General features: G+C 46.0%; 1 protein-coding gene across 1 annotated transcript in view; it reads right to left on the bottom strand.

The window, feature by feature from the left end:
- Nucleotides 1–17,979, bottom strand: part of LOC106596047 (CUB and sushi domain-containing protein 3) — a gene marked incomplete at its 3' end in the record, with an annotated part of 128,404 nt that overhangs the window by 46,978 nt on the left and 63,447 nt on the right. Inside the window, 4 exon segments of the mRNA XM_045713850.1 lie at nucleotides 6,202–6,358; nucleotides 8,678–8,847; nucleotides 11,968–12,156; nucleotides 17,637–17,852. Coding sequence (XP_045569806.1) covers nucleotides 6,202–6,358; nucleotides 8,678–8,847; nucleotides 11,968–12,156; nucleotides 17,637–17,852 — 732 coding nt within the window.

Genomic DNA, 17,979 nt, shown 5'->3' on the forward strand with positions numbered 1-17,979 from the left:
TGTGGTCATGTCGTCTCCTCCAGTCAGTCAGGTTGTAACTGTAAAGGACTGTGGTCATGTCTAGTCTCCTCCAGTCAGTCAGGTTGTAACTGTAAAGGACTGTGGTCATGTTTCCTCCAGTCAGTCAGGTTGTAACTGTAAAGGACTGTGGTCATGTTGTCTCCTCCAGTCAGTCAGGTTGTAACTGTAAAGGACTGTGGTCATGTCTAGTCTCCTCCAGTCAGTCAGGTTGTAACTGTAAAGGACTGTGGTCATGTCTCCTCCAGTCAGTCAGGTTGTAACTGTAAAGGACTGTGGTCATGTTTCCTCCAGTCAGTCAGGTTGTAACTGTAAAGGACTGTGGTCATGTCTAGTCTCCTCCAGTCAGTCAGGTTGTAACTGTAAAGGACTGTGGTCATGTCTAGTCTCCTCCAGTCAGTCAGGTTGTAACTGTAAAGGACTGTGGTCATGTCTGTCTCCTCCAGTCAGTCAGGTTGTAACTGTAAAGGACTGTGGTCATGTCTAGTCTCCTCCAGTCAGTCAGGTTGTAACTGTAAAGGACTGTGGTCATGTCTAGTCTCCTCCAGTCAGTCAGGTTGTAACTGTAAAGGACTGTGGTCATGTTTCCTCCAGTCAGTCAGGTTGTAACTGTAAAGGACTGTGGTCATGTTTCCTCCAGTCAGTCAGGTTGTAACTGTAAAGGACTGTGGTCATGTCTAGTCTCCTCCAGTCAGTCAGGTTGTAACTGTAAAGGACTGTGGTCATGTTTCCTCCAGTCAGTCAGGTTGTAACTGTAAAGGACTGTGGTCATGTTAGTCTCCTCCAGTCAGTCAGGTTGTAACTGTAAAGGACTGTGGTCATGTCTAGTCTCCTCCAGTCAGTCAGGTTGTAACTGTAAAGGACTGTGGTCATGTTTCTCCTCCAGTCAGTCAGGTTGTAACTGTAAAGGACTGTGGTCATGTCTAGTCTCCTCCAGTCAGTCAGGTTGTAACTGTAAAGGACTGTGGTCATGTTAGTCTCCTCCAGTCAGTCAGGTTGTAACTGTAAAGGACTGTGGTCATGTTTTCCTCCAGTCAGTCAGGTTGTAACTGTAAAGGACTGTGGTCATGTCTAGTCTCCTCCAGTCAGTCAGGTTGTAACTGTAAAGGACTGTGGTCATGTTTCCTCCAGTCAGTCAGGTTGTAACTGTAAAGGACTGTGGTCATGTTTCCTCCAGTCAGTCAGGTTGTAACTGTAAAGGACTGTGGTCATGTTAGTTCCTCCAGTCAGTCAGGTTGTAACTGTAAAGGACTGTGGTCATGTCTAGTCTCCTCCAGTCAGTCAGGTTGTAACTGTAAAGGACTGTGGTCATGTCTAGTCTCCTCCAGTCAGTCAGGTTGTAACTGTAAAGGACTGTGGTCATGTTTCCTCCAGTCAGTCAGGTTGTAACTGTAAAGGACTGTGGTCATGTTTCCTCCAGTCAGTCAGGTTGTAACTGTAAAGGACTGTGGTCATGTCTAGTCTCCTCCAGTCAGTCAGGTTGTAACTGTAAAGGACTGTGGTCATGTCTGTCTCCTCCAGTCAGTCAGGTTGTAACTGTAAAGGACTGTGGTCATGTTCTCCTCCAGTCAGTCAGGTTGTAACTGTAAAGGACTGTGGTCATGTTTCCTCCAGTCAGTCAGGTTGTAACTGTAAAGGACTGTGGTCATGTTTCCTCCAGTCAGTCAGGTTGTAACTGTAAAGGACTGTGGTCATGTCTAGTCTCCTCCAGTCAGTCAGGTTGTAACTGTAAAGGACTGTGGTCATGTTTCCTCCAGTCAGTCAGGTTGTAACTGTAAAGGACTGTGGTCATGTTCTCCTCCAGTCAGTCAGGTTGTAACTGTAAAGGACTGTGGTCATGTTAGTCTCCTCCAGTCAGTCAGGTTGTAACTGTAAAGGACTGTGGTCATGTCTAGTCTCCTCCAGTCAGTCAGGTTGTAACTGTAAAGGACTGTGGTCATGTTTCCTCCAGTCAGTCAGGTTGTAACTGTAAAGGACTGTGGTCATGTTTCCTCCAGTCAGTCAGGTTGTAACTGTAAAGGACTGTGGTCATGTCTAGTCTCCTCCAGTCAGTCAGGTTGTAACTGTAAAGGACTGTGGTCATGTTTCCTCCAGTCAGTCAGGTTGTAACTGTAAAGGACTGTGGTCATGTTATCTCCTCCAGTCAGTCAGGTTGTAACTGTAAAGGACTGTGGTCATGTCTAGTCTCCTCCAGTCAGTCAGGTTGTAACTGTAAAGGACTGTGGTCATGTCTTCCTCCAGTCAGTCAGGTTGTAACTGTAAAGGACTGTGGTCATGTCTAGCTCCTCCAGTCAGTCAGGTTGTAACTGTAAAGGACTGTGGTCATGTTTCCTCCAGTCAGTCAGGTTGTAACTGTAAAGGACTGTGGTCATGTCTATCTCCTCCAGTCAGTCAGGTTGTAACTGTAAAGGACTGTGGTCATGTTTCCTCCAGTCAGTCAGGTTGTAACTGTAAAGGACTGTGGTCATGTCTGTCTCCTCCAGTCAGTCAGGTTGTAACTGTAAAGGACTGTGGTCATGTTTCCTCCAGTCAGTCAGGTTGTAACTGTAAAGGACTGTGGTCATGTTAGTCTCCTCCAGTCAGTCAGGTTGTAACTGTAAAGGACTGTGGTCATGTTTTCCTCCAGTCAGTCAGGTTGTAACTGTAAAGGACTGTGGTCATGTTCTCCTCCAGTCAGTCAGGTTGTAACTGTAAAGGACTGTGGTCATGTTTCCTCCAGTCAGTCAGGTTGTAACTGTAAAGGACTGTGGTCATGTCTAGTCTCCTCCAGTCAGTCAGGTTGTAACTGTAAAGGACTGTGGTCATGTTTCCTCCAGTCAGTCAGGTTGTAACTGTAAAGGACTGTGGTCATGTTTCCTCCAGTCAGTCAGGTTGTAACTGTAAAGGACTGTGGTCATGTCTATCCTCCAGTCAGTCAGGTTGTAACTGTAAAGGACTGTGGTCATGGTCTCCTCCAGTCAGTCAGGTTGTAACTGTAAAGGACTGTGGTCATGTCTAGTCTCCTCCAGTCAGTCAGGTTGTAACTGTAAAGGACTGTGGTCATGTCTTCCTCCAGTCAGTCAGGTTGTAACTGTAAAGGACTGTGGTCATGTTAGTCTCCTCCAGTCAGTCAGGTTGTAACTGTAAAGGACTGTGGTCATGTCTAGTCTCCTCCAGTCAGTCAGGTTGTAACTGTAAAGGACTGTGGTCATGTCTAGTCTCCTCCAGTCAGTCAGGTTGTAACTGTAAAGGACTGTGGTCATGTCTAGTCTCCTCCAGTCAGTCAGGTTGTAACTGTAAAGGACTGTGGTCATGTTTCTCCTCCAGTCAGTCAGGTTGTAACTGTAAAGGACTGTGGTCATGTTAGTCTCCTCCAGTCAGTCAGGTTGTAACTGTAAAGGACTGTGGTCATGTCTAGTCTCCTCCAGTCAGTCAGGTTGTAACTGTAAAGGACTGTGGTCATGTCTAGTCTCCTCCAGTCAGTCAGGTTGTAACTGTAAAGGACTGTGGTCATGTTTCCTCCAGTCAGTCAGGTTGTAACTGTAAAGGACTGTGGTCATGTTTCCTCCAGTCAGTCAGGTTGTAACTGTAAAGGACTGTGGTCATGTCTAGTCTCCTCCAGTCAGTCAGGTTGTAACTGTAAAGGACTGTGGTCATGTCTAGTCTCCTCCAGTCAGTCAGGTTGTAACTGTAAAGGACTGTGGTCATGTCTAGTCTCCTCCAGTCAGTCAGGTTGTAACTGTAAAGGACTGTGGTCATGTTTCCTCCAGTCAGTCAGGTTGTAACTGTAAAGGACTGTGGTCATGTCTAGTCTCCTCCAGTCAGTCAGGTTGTAACTGTAAAGGACTGTGGTCATGTCTAGTCTCCTCCAGTCAGTCAGGTTGTAACTGTAAAGGACTGTGGTCATGTTCTCCTCCAGTCAGTCAGGTTGTAACTGTAAAGGACTGTGGTCATGTTAGTCTCCTCCAGTCAGTCAGGTTGTAACTGTAAAGGACTGTGGTCATGTCTGTCTCCTCCAGTCAGTCAGGTTGTAACTGTAAAGGACTGTGGTCATGTTTCCTCCAGTCAGTCAGGTTGTAACTGTAAAGGACTGTGGTCATGTCTGTCTCCTCCAGTCAGTCAGGTTGTAACTGTAAAGGACTGTGGTCATGTCTCCTCCAGTCAGTCAGGTTGTAACTGTAAAGGACTGTGGTCATTGTCTCCTCCAGTCAGTCAGGTTGTAACTGTAAAGGACTGTGGTCATGTTTCTCCTCCAGTCAGTCAGGTTGTAACTGTAAAGGACTGTGGTCATGTGTCTCCTCCAGTCAGTCAGGTTGTAACTGTAAAGGACTGTGGTCATGTTTCCTCCAGTCAGTCAGGTTGTAACTGTAAAGGACTGTGGTCATGTCTTCTCCTCCAGTCAGTCAGGTTGTAACTGTAAAGGACTGTGGTCATGTCTAGTCTCCTCCAGTCAGTCAGGTTGTAACTGTAAAGGACTGTGGTCATGTGTCTCCTCCAGTCAGTCAGGTTGTAACTGTAAAGGACTGTGGTCATGTTTCCTCCAGTCAGTCAGGTTGTAACTGTAAAGGACTGTGGTCATGTTTCCTCCAGTCAGTCAGGTTGTAACTGTAAAGGACTGTGGTCATGTCTAGTCTCCTCCAGTCAGTCAGGTTGTAACTGTAAAGGACTGTGGTCATTCTAGTCTCCTCCAGTCAGTCAGGTTGTAACTGTAAAGGACTGTGGTCATGTCTAGTCTCCTCCAGTCAGTCAGGTTGTAACTGTAAAGGACTGTGGTCATGTCTAGTCTCCTCCAGTCAGTCAGGTTGTAACTGTAAAGGGCTGTGGTCATGGTCTCCTCCAGTCAGTCAGGTTGTAACTGTAAAGGACTGTGGTCATGTCTAGTCTCCTCCAGTCAGTCAGGTTGTAACTGTAAAGGACTGTGGTCATGTCTCCTCCAGTCAGTCAGGTTGTAACTGTAAAGGACTGTGGTCATGTCTAGTCTCCTCCAGTCAGTCAGGTTGTAACTGTAAAGGACTGTGGTCATGTCTCCTCCAGTCAGTCAGGTTGTAACTGTAAAGGACTGTGGTCATGTCTAGTCTCCTCCAGTCAGTCAGGTTGTAACTGTAAAGAGCTATGCTATGCAGCAGCAACAAGCAGCAGAGAGCACATAAACCCCGAGCGCAGGTCTGTCTTCGTCACAAATTTGCACCCCATTCCCTATATAGTGCACTACCTTTGTTGGGCTCAGGTGATAAAAAACCTGCACTATATAGGGAATAGGGTGCCATTTGGGACGTAATTATGATTTATGTTATTGCCTCCTAGCAGACACACACCACCATGCCAGATGTTATTACAGTATTACAAGTGTCATGGCCAGGATAAATCACAGCAGTTACTGCCTCCATTTAGAAAATTACCTGCACGCTTCCTCTCTAACGACCATGAAAACATCAGATTTCATGTTCTGACAAGATTTAAGCTGACCCTTCCAACCTTGGCCTGGTCCCGCTTCCTGAACAACAAATCACTCATACTGAATTCACTCCATCATAGGAACAGGTTTGTTATATTTCAAATGGCAGGATGGGTAGAGGGGGGACGGGACGGGACGGGACGACGACTGGTGAGTAAGATTTCAACCCTATTCTTACAGCAAGGCTGCTTACGTCTTGCGAAACACTAAATTTCCTCAGATATTTCCAAACTTTTAACAAGGTAGGTAAACACAACAAGTTACCCAGTCAAAATAATTGCAGAAAAAGCATGTTGTTCTCCTCTGGAAGCCTCCACGCTGTGAGGATGAATATCATTATTAAGAGAAATAAAATGTTAGGCTGCGTCCTGAAATGCCATCCGATTCCCTAAATAGTGCACTTTGTTTAACCAGAGCCGGCATAGAGCACCATACAGGGGATAGGGTGCCATTTCAGACACTATAAAGGCAATAGGGTGCCATTTCAGACACTTTAAAGGGAATAGGGTGCCATTTCAGACACTTTAAAGGGAATAGGGTGCCATTTCAGACACAGTCCTACTCAGTGGCCTCATTTCTCAGTGAAATAAGTCACTGTTTGAACACACAGTCAGGGGAAGATGAAGGTGTGTGTGTGTGCGTGCGTGTGCGTGTAAGTATGTGTGTGTGCGTGTGCATGTGTGTATGTGTGTATGTGTGTGCGTGCGTGCGTGCGTGCGTGTGTGTGTGTGTGTGTGTGTGTTCCTCACTGGAGTAGCTGAGTCTGAAGCCCCCTGCTGTGTGCTCCTGGTCTGAGTAGAACTCCAGCCACAGATGATTGGAGGTGGAGGTGAGGACCAGGCCTAACATGGTGGAGCCGGTGAAGGTACCCAGAACAGCAGCAGCACTGTCCCCTCCATCATAGACCTGCAGAGAGGAGACAGCAGGGGGTTACATCAAATCCATCCATCCATCCACTCATCCATCCACTCAGCCATTCCTTCATTCATTCATCCATCCACTCATCCACTCATCCATCCACTCATCCATCCACTCATCCATTCATTCATCCATCCACTCATCCATCCATCCATCCATCCATCCATCCATTCATCCATCCATCCATCCACCCATCCATCCATCCATCCATCCATCCACTCATCCATCCATCCATCCATCCATCCATCCATCCATCCATCCATCCATCCATCCAGAGAGGAAAGCAGCTGAAGGCTTCTTAACAGCTTCTACCTCCAAGCCATAAGACTCCTGAACAGCTAATCAAAGGGCTACCCAGAACCCTCTTCTACGGTACCCCCTGTATATAGTCTCCACATTGACTCGGTACCGGTACCCCCTGTATATAGCCTCCACATTGACTCTGTACCGGTACCCCCTGTATATAGCCTGCACATTGACTCTGTACCGGTACCCCCTGTATATAGCCTCCACATTGACTCTGTACCGGTACCCCATGTATATAGCCTCCACATTGACTGTACCGGTACCCCCTGTATATAGCCTTCACATTGACTCTGTACCGGTACCCCCTGTATATAGCCTCCACATTGACTCTCTACCGTAACACCCTGTATATAGCCTCCCACATTGACTCTCTACCGTAACACCCTGTATATAGCCTCCCACATTGACTCTCTACCGTAACACCCTGTATATAGCCTCCACATTGACTCTCTACCGTAACACCCTGTATATAGCCTCCACATTGACTCTCTACCGTAACACCCTGTATATAGCCTCCCACATTGACTCTCTACCGTAACACCCTGTATATAGCCTCCACATTGACTCTCTACCGTAACACCCTGTATATAGTCTCGCTTGTTATTTTACTGCCGCTGTTTAATTATTTGTTACTTTTGTTTTATTTTTTCTATTTTTTACTTAACACTTAATTTTCTTAAACTTCTTAAAACTTCATTGTTGGTTTAAGGAGAAGCATTTCACTGTGAGGTCTACTACACCTGTTGTATTCAGCATTTCACTGTGAGGTCTACTACACCTGTTGTATTCAGCATTTCACTGTAAGGTCTACTACACCTGTTGTATTCAGCATTTCACTGTAAGGTCTACTTCACCTGTTGTATTCAGCATTTCACTGTAAGGTCTACTACACCTGTTGTATTCAGCATTTCACTGTAAGGTCTACCTACACCTGTTGTATTCAGCATTTCACTGTGAGGTCTACTTCACCTGTTGTATTCAGCATTTCACTGTAAGGTCTACTACACCTGTTGTATTCAGCATTTCACTGTAAGGTCTACTACACCTGTTGTATTCAGCATTTCACTGTAAGGTCTACTTCACCTGTTGTATTCAGCATTTCACTGTAAGGTCTACTTCACCTGTTGTATTCAGCATTTCACTGTAAGGTCTACTACACCTGTTGTATTCAGCATTTCACTGTAAGGTCTACTACACCTGTTGTATTCAGCATTTCACTGTGAGGTCTACTACATCTGTTGTATTCAGCATTTCACTGTAAGGTCTACTACACCTGTTGTATTCAGCATTTCACTGTGAGGTCTACTACACCTGTTGTATTCAGCATTTCACTGTAAGGTCTACTACACCTGTTGTATTCAGCATTTCACTGTAAGGTCTACTACACCTGTTGTATTCAGCATTTCACTGTAAGGTCTACTACACCTGTTGTATTCAGCATTTCACTGTAAGGTCTACTACACCTGTTGTATTTGGCGCATGTGACAAATCCAATTTGATTTGAAGTATGTACCTGTAGATATTCTGTAATCTGTTCATACAGAAATAGAAGCATGGAAGTGTCATCATGGAAGTGTCATCATGGATGTGTCATCATGGATGTGTCATCATGGAAGTGTCATCATGGATGTGTCATCATGGATGTGTCATTATGGATGTGTCATTATGGAAGTGTCATCATGGATGTGTCATCATGGATGTGTCATCATGGATGTGTCATTATGGAAGTGTCATTATGGAAGTGTCATTATGGAAGTGTCATTTTGGAAGTGTCATTATGGATGTGTCATTATGCTAGTTTGAAGCAACAACGTATTTCATTCCAAACTGATCTCAGGAACAAAACTGTTTTTGAATCTTCTGTAAATGTAAAAGGCAAACTCAGAATCTTTCTCTGATATAATATACACTGTCAATGAAAGAAAGGAGAGGTAGAATACAAGAGGAGAAGGAATGAGAGAGAGAGAGAGAAGAGAGAGAATGAAAAAAGGGGGTTATTACCTTGAGAATGTCTCCTTGTGCCAGTTGGAAAGTGCTTGCTGAGACGTTGATGCCCTTTCCTGTCTCCACCTGAATGCTGTAGACACACTCGTGGCTGTTGTCGTAGTTTAGTGGGTAGTTGGGAGACAACAGGACTCCTTCGCTGTTGGAAACGGTTGATCCGCACTCCGCTACAGGACAAAGACACAGCGTAGAATAAAGTGACCAAACGAGAGAATTCTCTTCAACGTCTGTAATGTTTCCCTGTAACGGATAGATTCGGTGTATCATTACACTGAGCAAACATCGAGAGTTCAAATGCATTCCGAAAAGGCTATTTCTAATCGCTATAGTTTTCAAAGTCTGTTTCCTTTCCTCGCTGTCACCGTGGCGTCATCATCAGTACTGTGAAAAAGCGGTCTAACAGCAGACGTTGGATAACAGTTTGAGTACACTTCTGAAATCCCTAAAGCTTTCATTCACAATATCATTATTACATTCAAGTTACAGACTAGAAAGATAGAGAGATACAGACTAGAGAGATACAGACTAGAGAGATACAGACTAGAGAGATAGAAGACTAGAGAGATACAGACTAGAGAGATACAGACTAGAGAGATACAGACTAGAGGATAGACTAGAAGCAGGATCAGACAGAGGACACTGACTAGAGACCGATATACCTAGAGACTAGAGGCGACTGAAGCAGGATCGAGAGACACAGACTAGAGAGTATACCTAGAGGAAGACTAGAGAGTAAGACTGAAGCAGGATCGAGGACACTGACTGAGACCGTATACCTAGAGAAGACTAGAGAGAAAGACTGAAGCAGGATCAGGAGGACACAGACTAGAGACGATACCTAGAGACTAGAGAGACTGAAGCAGGATCGAGGACACAGACTAGAGAGATACCTAGAAGACTAGAGAGACTGAAGCAGGATCGAGGACACAGACTGAGACGATACCTAGAGGCAGACTAGAGAGACTGAAGCAGGATCGAGGACACAGTCTGAGACCGTATACCTAGAGACTAGAGAGACTGAAGCAGGATCGAGGACACTGTCTAGAGACCGTATACCTAGGAGACTAGAGAGACTGAAGCAGGATCGAGGACACTGTCTGAGACCGTATACCTAGAGACTAGAGAGACTGAAGCAGGATCGAGGACACTGTCTGAGACCGTATACCTAGAGACTAGAGAGACTGAAGCAGGATCGAGGACACTGTCTGAGACCGTATACCTAGAGACTAGAGAGACTGAAGCAGGATCGAGGACACTGTCTGAGACCGTATACCTAGAGACTAGAGAGACTGAAGCAGGATCGAGGACACTGTCTGAGACCGTATACCTAGAGACTAGAGAGACTGAAGCAGGATCGAGGACACTGTCTGAGACCGTATACCTAGAGACTAGAGAGACTGAAGCAGGATCGAGGACACTGTCCGAGACCGTATACCTAGAGACTAGAGAGACTGAAGCAGGATCGAGGACACTGTCTGAGACCGTATACCTAGAGACTAGAGAGACTGAAGCAGGATCGAGGACACTGTCTGAGACCGTATACCTAGAGACTAGAGAGACTGAAGCAGGATCGAGGACACTGTCTGAGACCGTATACCTAGAGACTAGAGAGACTGAAGCAGGATCGAGGACACTGTCTGAGACCGTATACCTAGAGACTAGAGAGACTGAAGCAGGATCGAGGACACTGTCTGAGACCGTATACCTAGAGACTAGAGAGACTGAAGCAGGATCGAGGACACTGTCTGAGACCGTATACCTAGAGACTAGAGAGACTGAAGCAGGATCGAGGACACTGTCTGAGACCGTATACCTAGAGACTAGAGAGACTGAAGCAGGATCGAGGACACTGTCTGAGACCGTATACCTAGAGACTAGAGAGACTGAAGCAGGATCGAGGACACTGTCTGAGACCGTATACCTAGAGACTAGAGAGACTGAAGCAGGATCGAGGACACTGTCTGAGACCGTATACCTAGAGACTAGAGAGACTGAAGCAGGATCGAGGACACTGTCTGAGACCGTATACCTAGAGACTAGAGAGACTGAAGCAGGATCGAGGACACTGTCTGAGACCGTATACCTAGAGACTAGAGAGACTGAAGCAGGATCGAGGACACTGTCTGAGACCGTATACCTAGAGACTAGAGAGACTGAAGCAGGATCGAGGACACTGTCTGAGACCGTATACCTAGAGACTAGAGAGACTGAAGCAGGATCGAGGACACTGTCCGAGACCGTATACCTAGAGACTAGAGAGACTGAAGCAGGATCGAGGACACTGTCTGAGACCGTATACCTAGAGACTAGAGAGACTGTAGCAGGATCGAGGACACTGTCTGAGACCGTATACCTAGAGACTAGAGAGACTGAAGCAGGATCGAGGACACTGTCTGAGACCGTATACCTAGAGACTAGAGAGACTGAAGCAGGATCGAGGACACTGTCTGAGACCGTATACCTAGAGACTAGAGAGACTGAAGCAGGATCGAGGACACTGTCTGAGACCGTATACCTAGAGACTAGAGAGACTGAAGCAGGATCGAGGACACTGTCTGAGACCGTATACCTAGAGACTAGAGAGACTGAAGCAGGATCGAGGACACTGTCTGAGACCGTATACCTAGAGACATATACAGAATACAGTAGCTATCCATTGTGTCCACCCTCTGAAAGACACTTGTATACCTAGCAGAGCCAATAGAGATGAAGCAGGATCGAGGACCCTGTCTGAGACCGTATACCTAGAGACTAGAGAGACTGAAGAAGGATCGAGGACACTGTCTGAGACCGTATACCTAGAGACTAGAGAGACTGAAGCAGGATCGAGGACACTGTCTGAGACCGTATACCTAGAGACTAGAGAGACTGTAGCAGGATCGAGGACACTGTCTGAGACCGTATACCTAGAGACTAGAGAGACTGAAGCAGGATCGAGGACACTGTCTGAGACCGTATACCTCGAGACTAGAGAGACTGAAGCAGGATCGAGGACACTGTCTGAGACCGTATACCTAGAGACTAGAGAGACTGAAGCAGGATCGAGGACCCTGTCTGAGACCGTATACCTAGAGACTAGAGAGACTGAAGCAGGATCGAGGACCCTGTCTGAGACCGTATACCTAGAGACTGAAGCAGGATCGAGGACCCTGTCTGAGACCGTATACCTAGAGCCATATACAGAATACAGTAGCTATCCATTCCTCCTGTTGTCCACCTTTCTCCTCTGCTATAAATAGACAGTCCACACAGAGCCAATAAGCAAATGAAAGCAGCTGGCCACGTACCCACACACCTTGGCAGAGGGGCACTCCACATGCGGCGTCCGCCTCCCAGGCACCAGATCTCCCTCGCCCCCTTCAGGCGATAGCCCGTATTGCAGGAGAAAACCAGCGAGTCTCCGATGCCAAAGCTGATGCCTGTGTGCCAGCCAAACCTGGGGGTCCCGGGGTCCTCGCACGGCTCCAGATTATACTCTGAGGAAACAACCAAACAACACAGGGTCTTTCTCAACAACAACAACAAAAAGTCATCTTTCCTTGATTCATCACATCCTCTCTCCTTGAATTCCTTCTCTAAAACACATTGGAGAAGGAAGTCTGAGGTGAGGAGACCACGGATCTCCTCCTCCAATGCAGTTTGGGGTCCCGAGGAGAGAGGAAGCGAGGAAAGATGAATTAGGAAAGAGGGGAAGTCATTTGGGGGGGTTAATAACAAGGAACAACATGGTGAAAGGAAGGGAAAGGGAAAAGTGGGAAACCCATAAGGACATCGCTCGTTCAACTCTGCTGAACAAAAGCTCTGACGCTGGTGGCTACATTACCTAAACCAGTCAATCTAATCAAAGGTTAATAAAAGGTAGTGGGCAGGAATTATAAGCAGGACAATCTATAGATGATAATTACAGTATGCACACAGAACACACTCTTGGGGTAAGACCATGAATAGTCATGAGTTGCTGCACCAAGTTACTCTTCCCTCTGATGAGCAGGAGGCAAACATTTAGCCAGGCTGTTTCAATAGCAGAAGTTAGTCCCATTAACTCTGATAGAGAAGAAGTTAGTACCATCTAATCTGTATCTCTGTATCTCTCTAGTCACTATCTCTCTATCTCTCTAGTCTGTATCTCTCTAGTCTGTATCTCTCTAGTCTGTATCTCTCTAGTCTGTATCTCTCTAGTCTCTATCTCTCAAGTCTCTATCTCTCAAGTCTCTATCTCTCAAGTCTGTATATCAATAGTCTGTATCTCTCTATCTCTATCCCTCTAGTCTGTATCTCGCTATCTCTCTAGTCTGCATCTCTCTAGTCTCTATCTCTCTATCACTAGTCTCTATCACTAAAGTCTCTCTAGTCTCTATCTCTCTAGTCTGTATCTCTCTAGTCTGTATCTCTCTAGTCTCCATCTCTCTAGTCTGTATCTCTCTAGTCTCTATCTTAGTCTGTATACCACTAGCCTGTATCTCTCAATCTCTGTAGTCTGTATCTCTGTAGTCTGTATCTCTCTAGTCGTAATATCTCCAGTCCCATTAACTCTGATGGAACAGAAGTTAGTCCCATTAACTCTGATAGAACAGAAGTTAGTCCCATTAACTCTGATTAAACAGAAGTTAGTCCCATTAACTCTGATAGAACAGAAGTTAGTCCCATTAACTCTGATAGAACAGAAGTTAGTCCCATTAACTCTGATAGAACAGAAGTTAGTCCCATTAACTCTGATTAAACAGAAGTTAGTCCCATTAACTCTGATAGAGCAGAAGTTAGTCCCATTAACTCTGATAGAGCAGAAGTAAATCCCATTAACTCTGAAAGAACAGAAGTTAGTCCCCTTAACTCTGATAGAACAGAAGTTAGTCCTATTAACTCTGATAAAGCAGAAGTTAGTCCCATTAACTCTGATAGAGCAGAAGTTAGTCCCATTAACTCTGATAAAGCAGAAGTTAGTCCCATTAACTCTGATAAAGCAGAAGTTAGTCCCATTAACTCTGATAAAGCAGAAGTTAGTCCCATTAACTCTGATAAAGCAGAAGTTAGTCCCATTAACTCTCTTAAAGCAGAAGTTAGTCCCATTAACTCTCTTAAAGCAGAAGTTAGTCCCATTAACTCTGATAAAGCAGAAGTTAGTCCCATTCACTCTGATAAAGCAGAAGTTAGTCCCATTAACTCTGATAAAGCAGAAGTTAGTCCCATTAACTCTGATAGAGCAGAAGTTAGTCCCATTCACTCTGATAAAGCAGAAGTTAGTCCCATTCACTCTGATAAAGCAGAAGTTAGTCCCATTAACTCTGATAGAGCAGAAGTTAGTCCCATTAACTCTGATAAAGCAGAAGTTAGTCCCATTCACTCTGATAAAGCAGAAGTTATTCCCATTAACTCTGATAGAACATAAGTTAGTCCCATTAACTCTGATAGAGCAGAAGTTAGTCCCATTCACTCTGATAAAGCAGAAGTTAGTCCCATTAACTCTGATAGAACATAAGTTAGTCCCATTAACTCTGATAAAGCAGAAGTTAGTCCCATTCACTCTGATAAAGCAGAAGTTAGTCCCATTCACTCTGATAAAGCAGAAGTTAGTCCCATTCACTCTGATAAAGCAGAAGTTAGTCTCATTAACTCTGATAGAGCAGAAGTTAGTCCCTTTCACTCTGAAAAAGCAGAAGTTAGTCCTATAAACTCTGATAGAGCAGAAGTTAGTCCCATTAACTCTGATAAAGCAGAAGTTAGTCCCATTAACTCTGATAGAACAGAAGTTAGTCCCATTAACTCTGATAGAACAGAAGTTAGTCCCATTAACTCTGATAGAACAGAAGTTAGTCCCATTAACTCTGATAGAACAGAAGTTAGTCCCATTAACTCTGATTAAACAGAAGTTAGTCCCATTAACTCTGATAGAGCAGAAGTTAGTCCCATTAACTCTGATAGAGCAGAAGTAAATCCCATTAACTCTGAAAGAACAGAAGTTAGTCCCCTTAACTCTGATAGAACAGAAGTTAGTCCTATTAACTCTGATAAAGCAGAAGTTAGTCCCATTAACTCTGATAGAGCAGAAGTTAGTCCCATTAACTCTGATAAAGCAGAAGTTAGTCCCATTAACTCTGATAAAGCAGAAGTTAGTCCCATTAACTCTGATAAAGCAGAAGTTAGTCCCATTAACTCTGATAAAGCAGAAGTTAGTCCCATTAACTCTCTTAAAGCAGAAGTTAGTCCCATTCACTCTGATAAAGCAGAAGTTAGTCCCATTCACTCTGACAGACCAACAGACAGACTACAGTCCTCTCCTCAGGATATTCCCCAGGACAGCCTGCTTGATGGTTGCATTGAAAATGCCCCCCTATTCCCTATGTAGTGCACTACTTTTCAGCAGAGCCCTATGGGCCGTGAGGTAGTGCACTACATAGGGAATAGGGTGCCATTTGGGTCATTAGCAGTCATCTCCTCAGGAGATTCACCTGGACAGCCTTCATGATGGGCGCATCCCAAATTACACCCTGTTCCCTGCCCACTGGGCTCAGAAAACAATTCAACATCTAGTCCACGTTGGTTCAACTCAATTTCATTGAAATGATGTGGAAACAACGTTAATTTAACAAGTGTGTGACCACATCCCCTATTGACCCTGGTCTAATGTAGTGGACCACATCCCCTATTGACCCTGGTCTAATGTAGTGGACCACATCCCCTATTGACCCTGGTCTAATGTAGTGGACCACATCCCCTATTGACCCTGGTCTAATGTAGTGGAACACATCCCCTATTGACCTTGGTCTAATGTAGTGGACCACATCCCCTATTGACCCTGGTCTAATGTAGTGGACCACATCCCCTATTGACCCTGGTCTAATGTAGTGGACCACATCCCCTATTGACCCTGGTATAATGTAGTGGACCACATCCCCTATTGACCCTGGTCTAATGTAGTGGAACACATCCCCTATTGACCCTGGTCTAATGTAGTGGACCACATCCCCTATTGACCCTGGTCTAATGTAGTGGACCACATCCCCTATTGACCCTGGTCTAATGTAGTGGACCACATCCCCTATTGACCCTGGTCTAATGTAGTGGACCACATCCCCTATTGACCCTGGTCTAAAGTAGTGGAACACATCCCCTATTGACCCTGGTCTAATGTAGTGGAACACATCACCTATTGACCCTGGTCTAATGTAGTGGAACACATCCCCTATTGACCCTGGTCTAATGTAGTGGACCACATCCCCTATTGACCCTGGTCTAATGTAGTGGAACACATCCCCTATTGACCCTGGTCTAATGTAGTGGACCACATCCCCTATTGACCCTGGTCTAATGTAGTGGACCACATCCCCTATTGACCCTGGTCTAAAGTAGTGGACCACATCACCTATTGACCCTGGTCTAATGTAGTGGACCACATCCCCTATTGACCCTGGTCTAATGTAGTGGACCACATCCCCTATTGACCCTGGTCTAATGTAGTGGACCACATCCCCTATTGACCCTGGTCTAATGTGGTGGACCACATCCCCTATTGACCTTGGTCTAATGTAGTGGACCACATCCCCTATTGACCCTGGTCTAATGTAGTGGACCACATCCCCTATTGACCCTGGTCTAATGTAGTGGACCACATCCCCTATTGACCCTGGTCTAATGTAGTGGAACACATCCCCTATTGACCCTGGTCTAATGTAGTGGACCACATCCCCTATTGACCTTGGTCTAATGTAGTGGACCACATCCCCTATCGACCCTGGTCTAATGTAGTGGACCACATCCCCTATTGACCCTGGTCTAATGTAGTGGAACACATCCCCTATTGACCCTGGTCTAATGTAGTGGACCACATCCCCTATTGACCCTGGTCTAATGTAGTGGACCACATATGGAACAAGGTAACATTTGGGATGCACCCCATCTCTGACAGGCTCCTTGTACTTGACCTTGGTTTACAATATTGATCCATCCTGAATCATCAGTCTCAGAGCTTCAGTCCAGCCTTAAGCCTGCTCTAGCCCTCACTGATAAATGGCTCTCCCTTCAGTACATGTTACTCTATGTGCTTTACCAAGATCTTAACTCTTCTGATCTCATCACTGAATGAATGTAGAAACTCTCAATCGCTCTCTCTCTCTCTCTCTCTCTAACTCTCTCTCTCTCTCTAACTCTTTCTCTATAACTCTCTCTAACTCTCTCTCTCTAACTCTCTCTCTCTAACTCTCGCTTTCCCTTCACCCCTCCCTATCCTCCCTCCTCCTCCCTCCCTCCCTCCCTCCCTCCCTCCCTCCCTCCCTCCCTCCCTCCCTCCGTCCCTCCCTCCCTCCCTCCCTCCTCTCTCCCATCTCTCTCTCTCTAACTCTCTCTAACTCTCTAACTCTCTAACTCTCTCTCTCTCTCTCTCTCTCTCTCGCTTTCCCTTCACCCCTCCCTCCCTCCCTCCCTCCCTCCCTCCCTCCCTCCCTCCCTCCCTCCCTCCCTCCCTCCAACTCTCTCTCTCTAACTCTCGCTTTCCCTTCACCCCTCCCTATCCTCCCTCCCTCCCTCCCTCCCTCCCTCCTCCCTCCCTCCCTCCCTCCCTCCCTCCCTCTCTCTCTCTCTCTCTCTCTCTAACTCTCTCTAACTCTCTAACTCTCTCTCTCTCTCTCTCTCTCTCTCTCTCGCTTTCCCTTCACCCCTCCCTCCCTCCCTCCCTCCCTCCCTCCCTCCCTCCCTCCCTCCCTCCCTCCCTCCCTCCCTCCCTCCAACTCTCTCTCTCTCTCTCTCTCTCTCTCTCTCTCTCTCTCTCTCTCTCTCTCTCTCTCTCTCTCTCTCTCTCTCTCTCTCTCTCTCTCTCTCTCTCTCTCTCTCTCTCTCTCTCTCTCTCTCTCTCTCTCTCTCTCTCTCTCGCTTTCCCTTCACCCCCCTCCCTCCCTCCCTCCCTCCCTTCCTCTCTCTATCCTTCTCCCTTCCTCCCCTCCCCTATCTCTCTCTCCTCTCTTACCTGAGAAAGAGATGTTGAATCCTTGAAAGGAAATAGAGAAGTCTGAGATGAAGCGAAGCTGAGCCTTGTAGTTCCCGTAGAGGCCTGCGTTGATGGGCGCTGGGAGCTCGGAGCCGGTGAGGCGAGCTAAAGGCACGACGAAGCTGCCGTTCTCAGTGATCAGAAGGTAGTCGTGGTGATCTTCCAAGTGGAAGGAATGGAACATGAACTGGACCCCTGAACAGAGCAGAACAGAGAGAAGAAGAAGAAAAATCAGATCATCAGATTGGGATGGCATTAACATTTCTGACTTTTAAAGCTCTTCGAATGGTGAAATCTGATACAACAGATTTAGGCAGGTAGC

The sequence above is a fragment of the Salmo salar genome, unplaced genomic scaffold (assembly GCF_905237065.1).
Source record: "Salmo salar unplaced genomic scaffold, Ssal_v3.1, whole genome shotgun sequence".
In the NCBI taxonomy this organism is placed as follows: Eukaryota; Metazoa; Chordata; class Actinopteri; order Salmoniformes; family Salmonidae; genus Salmo; species Salmo salar.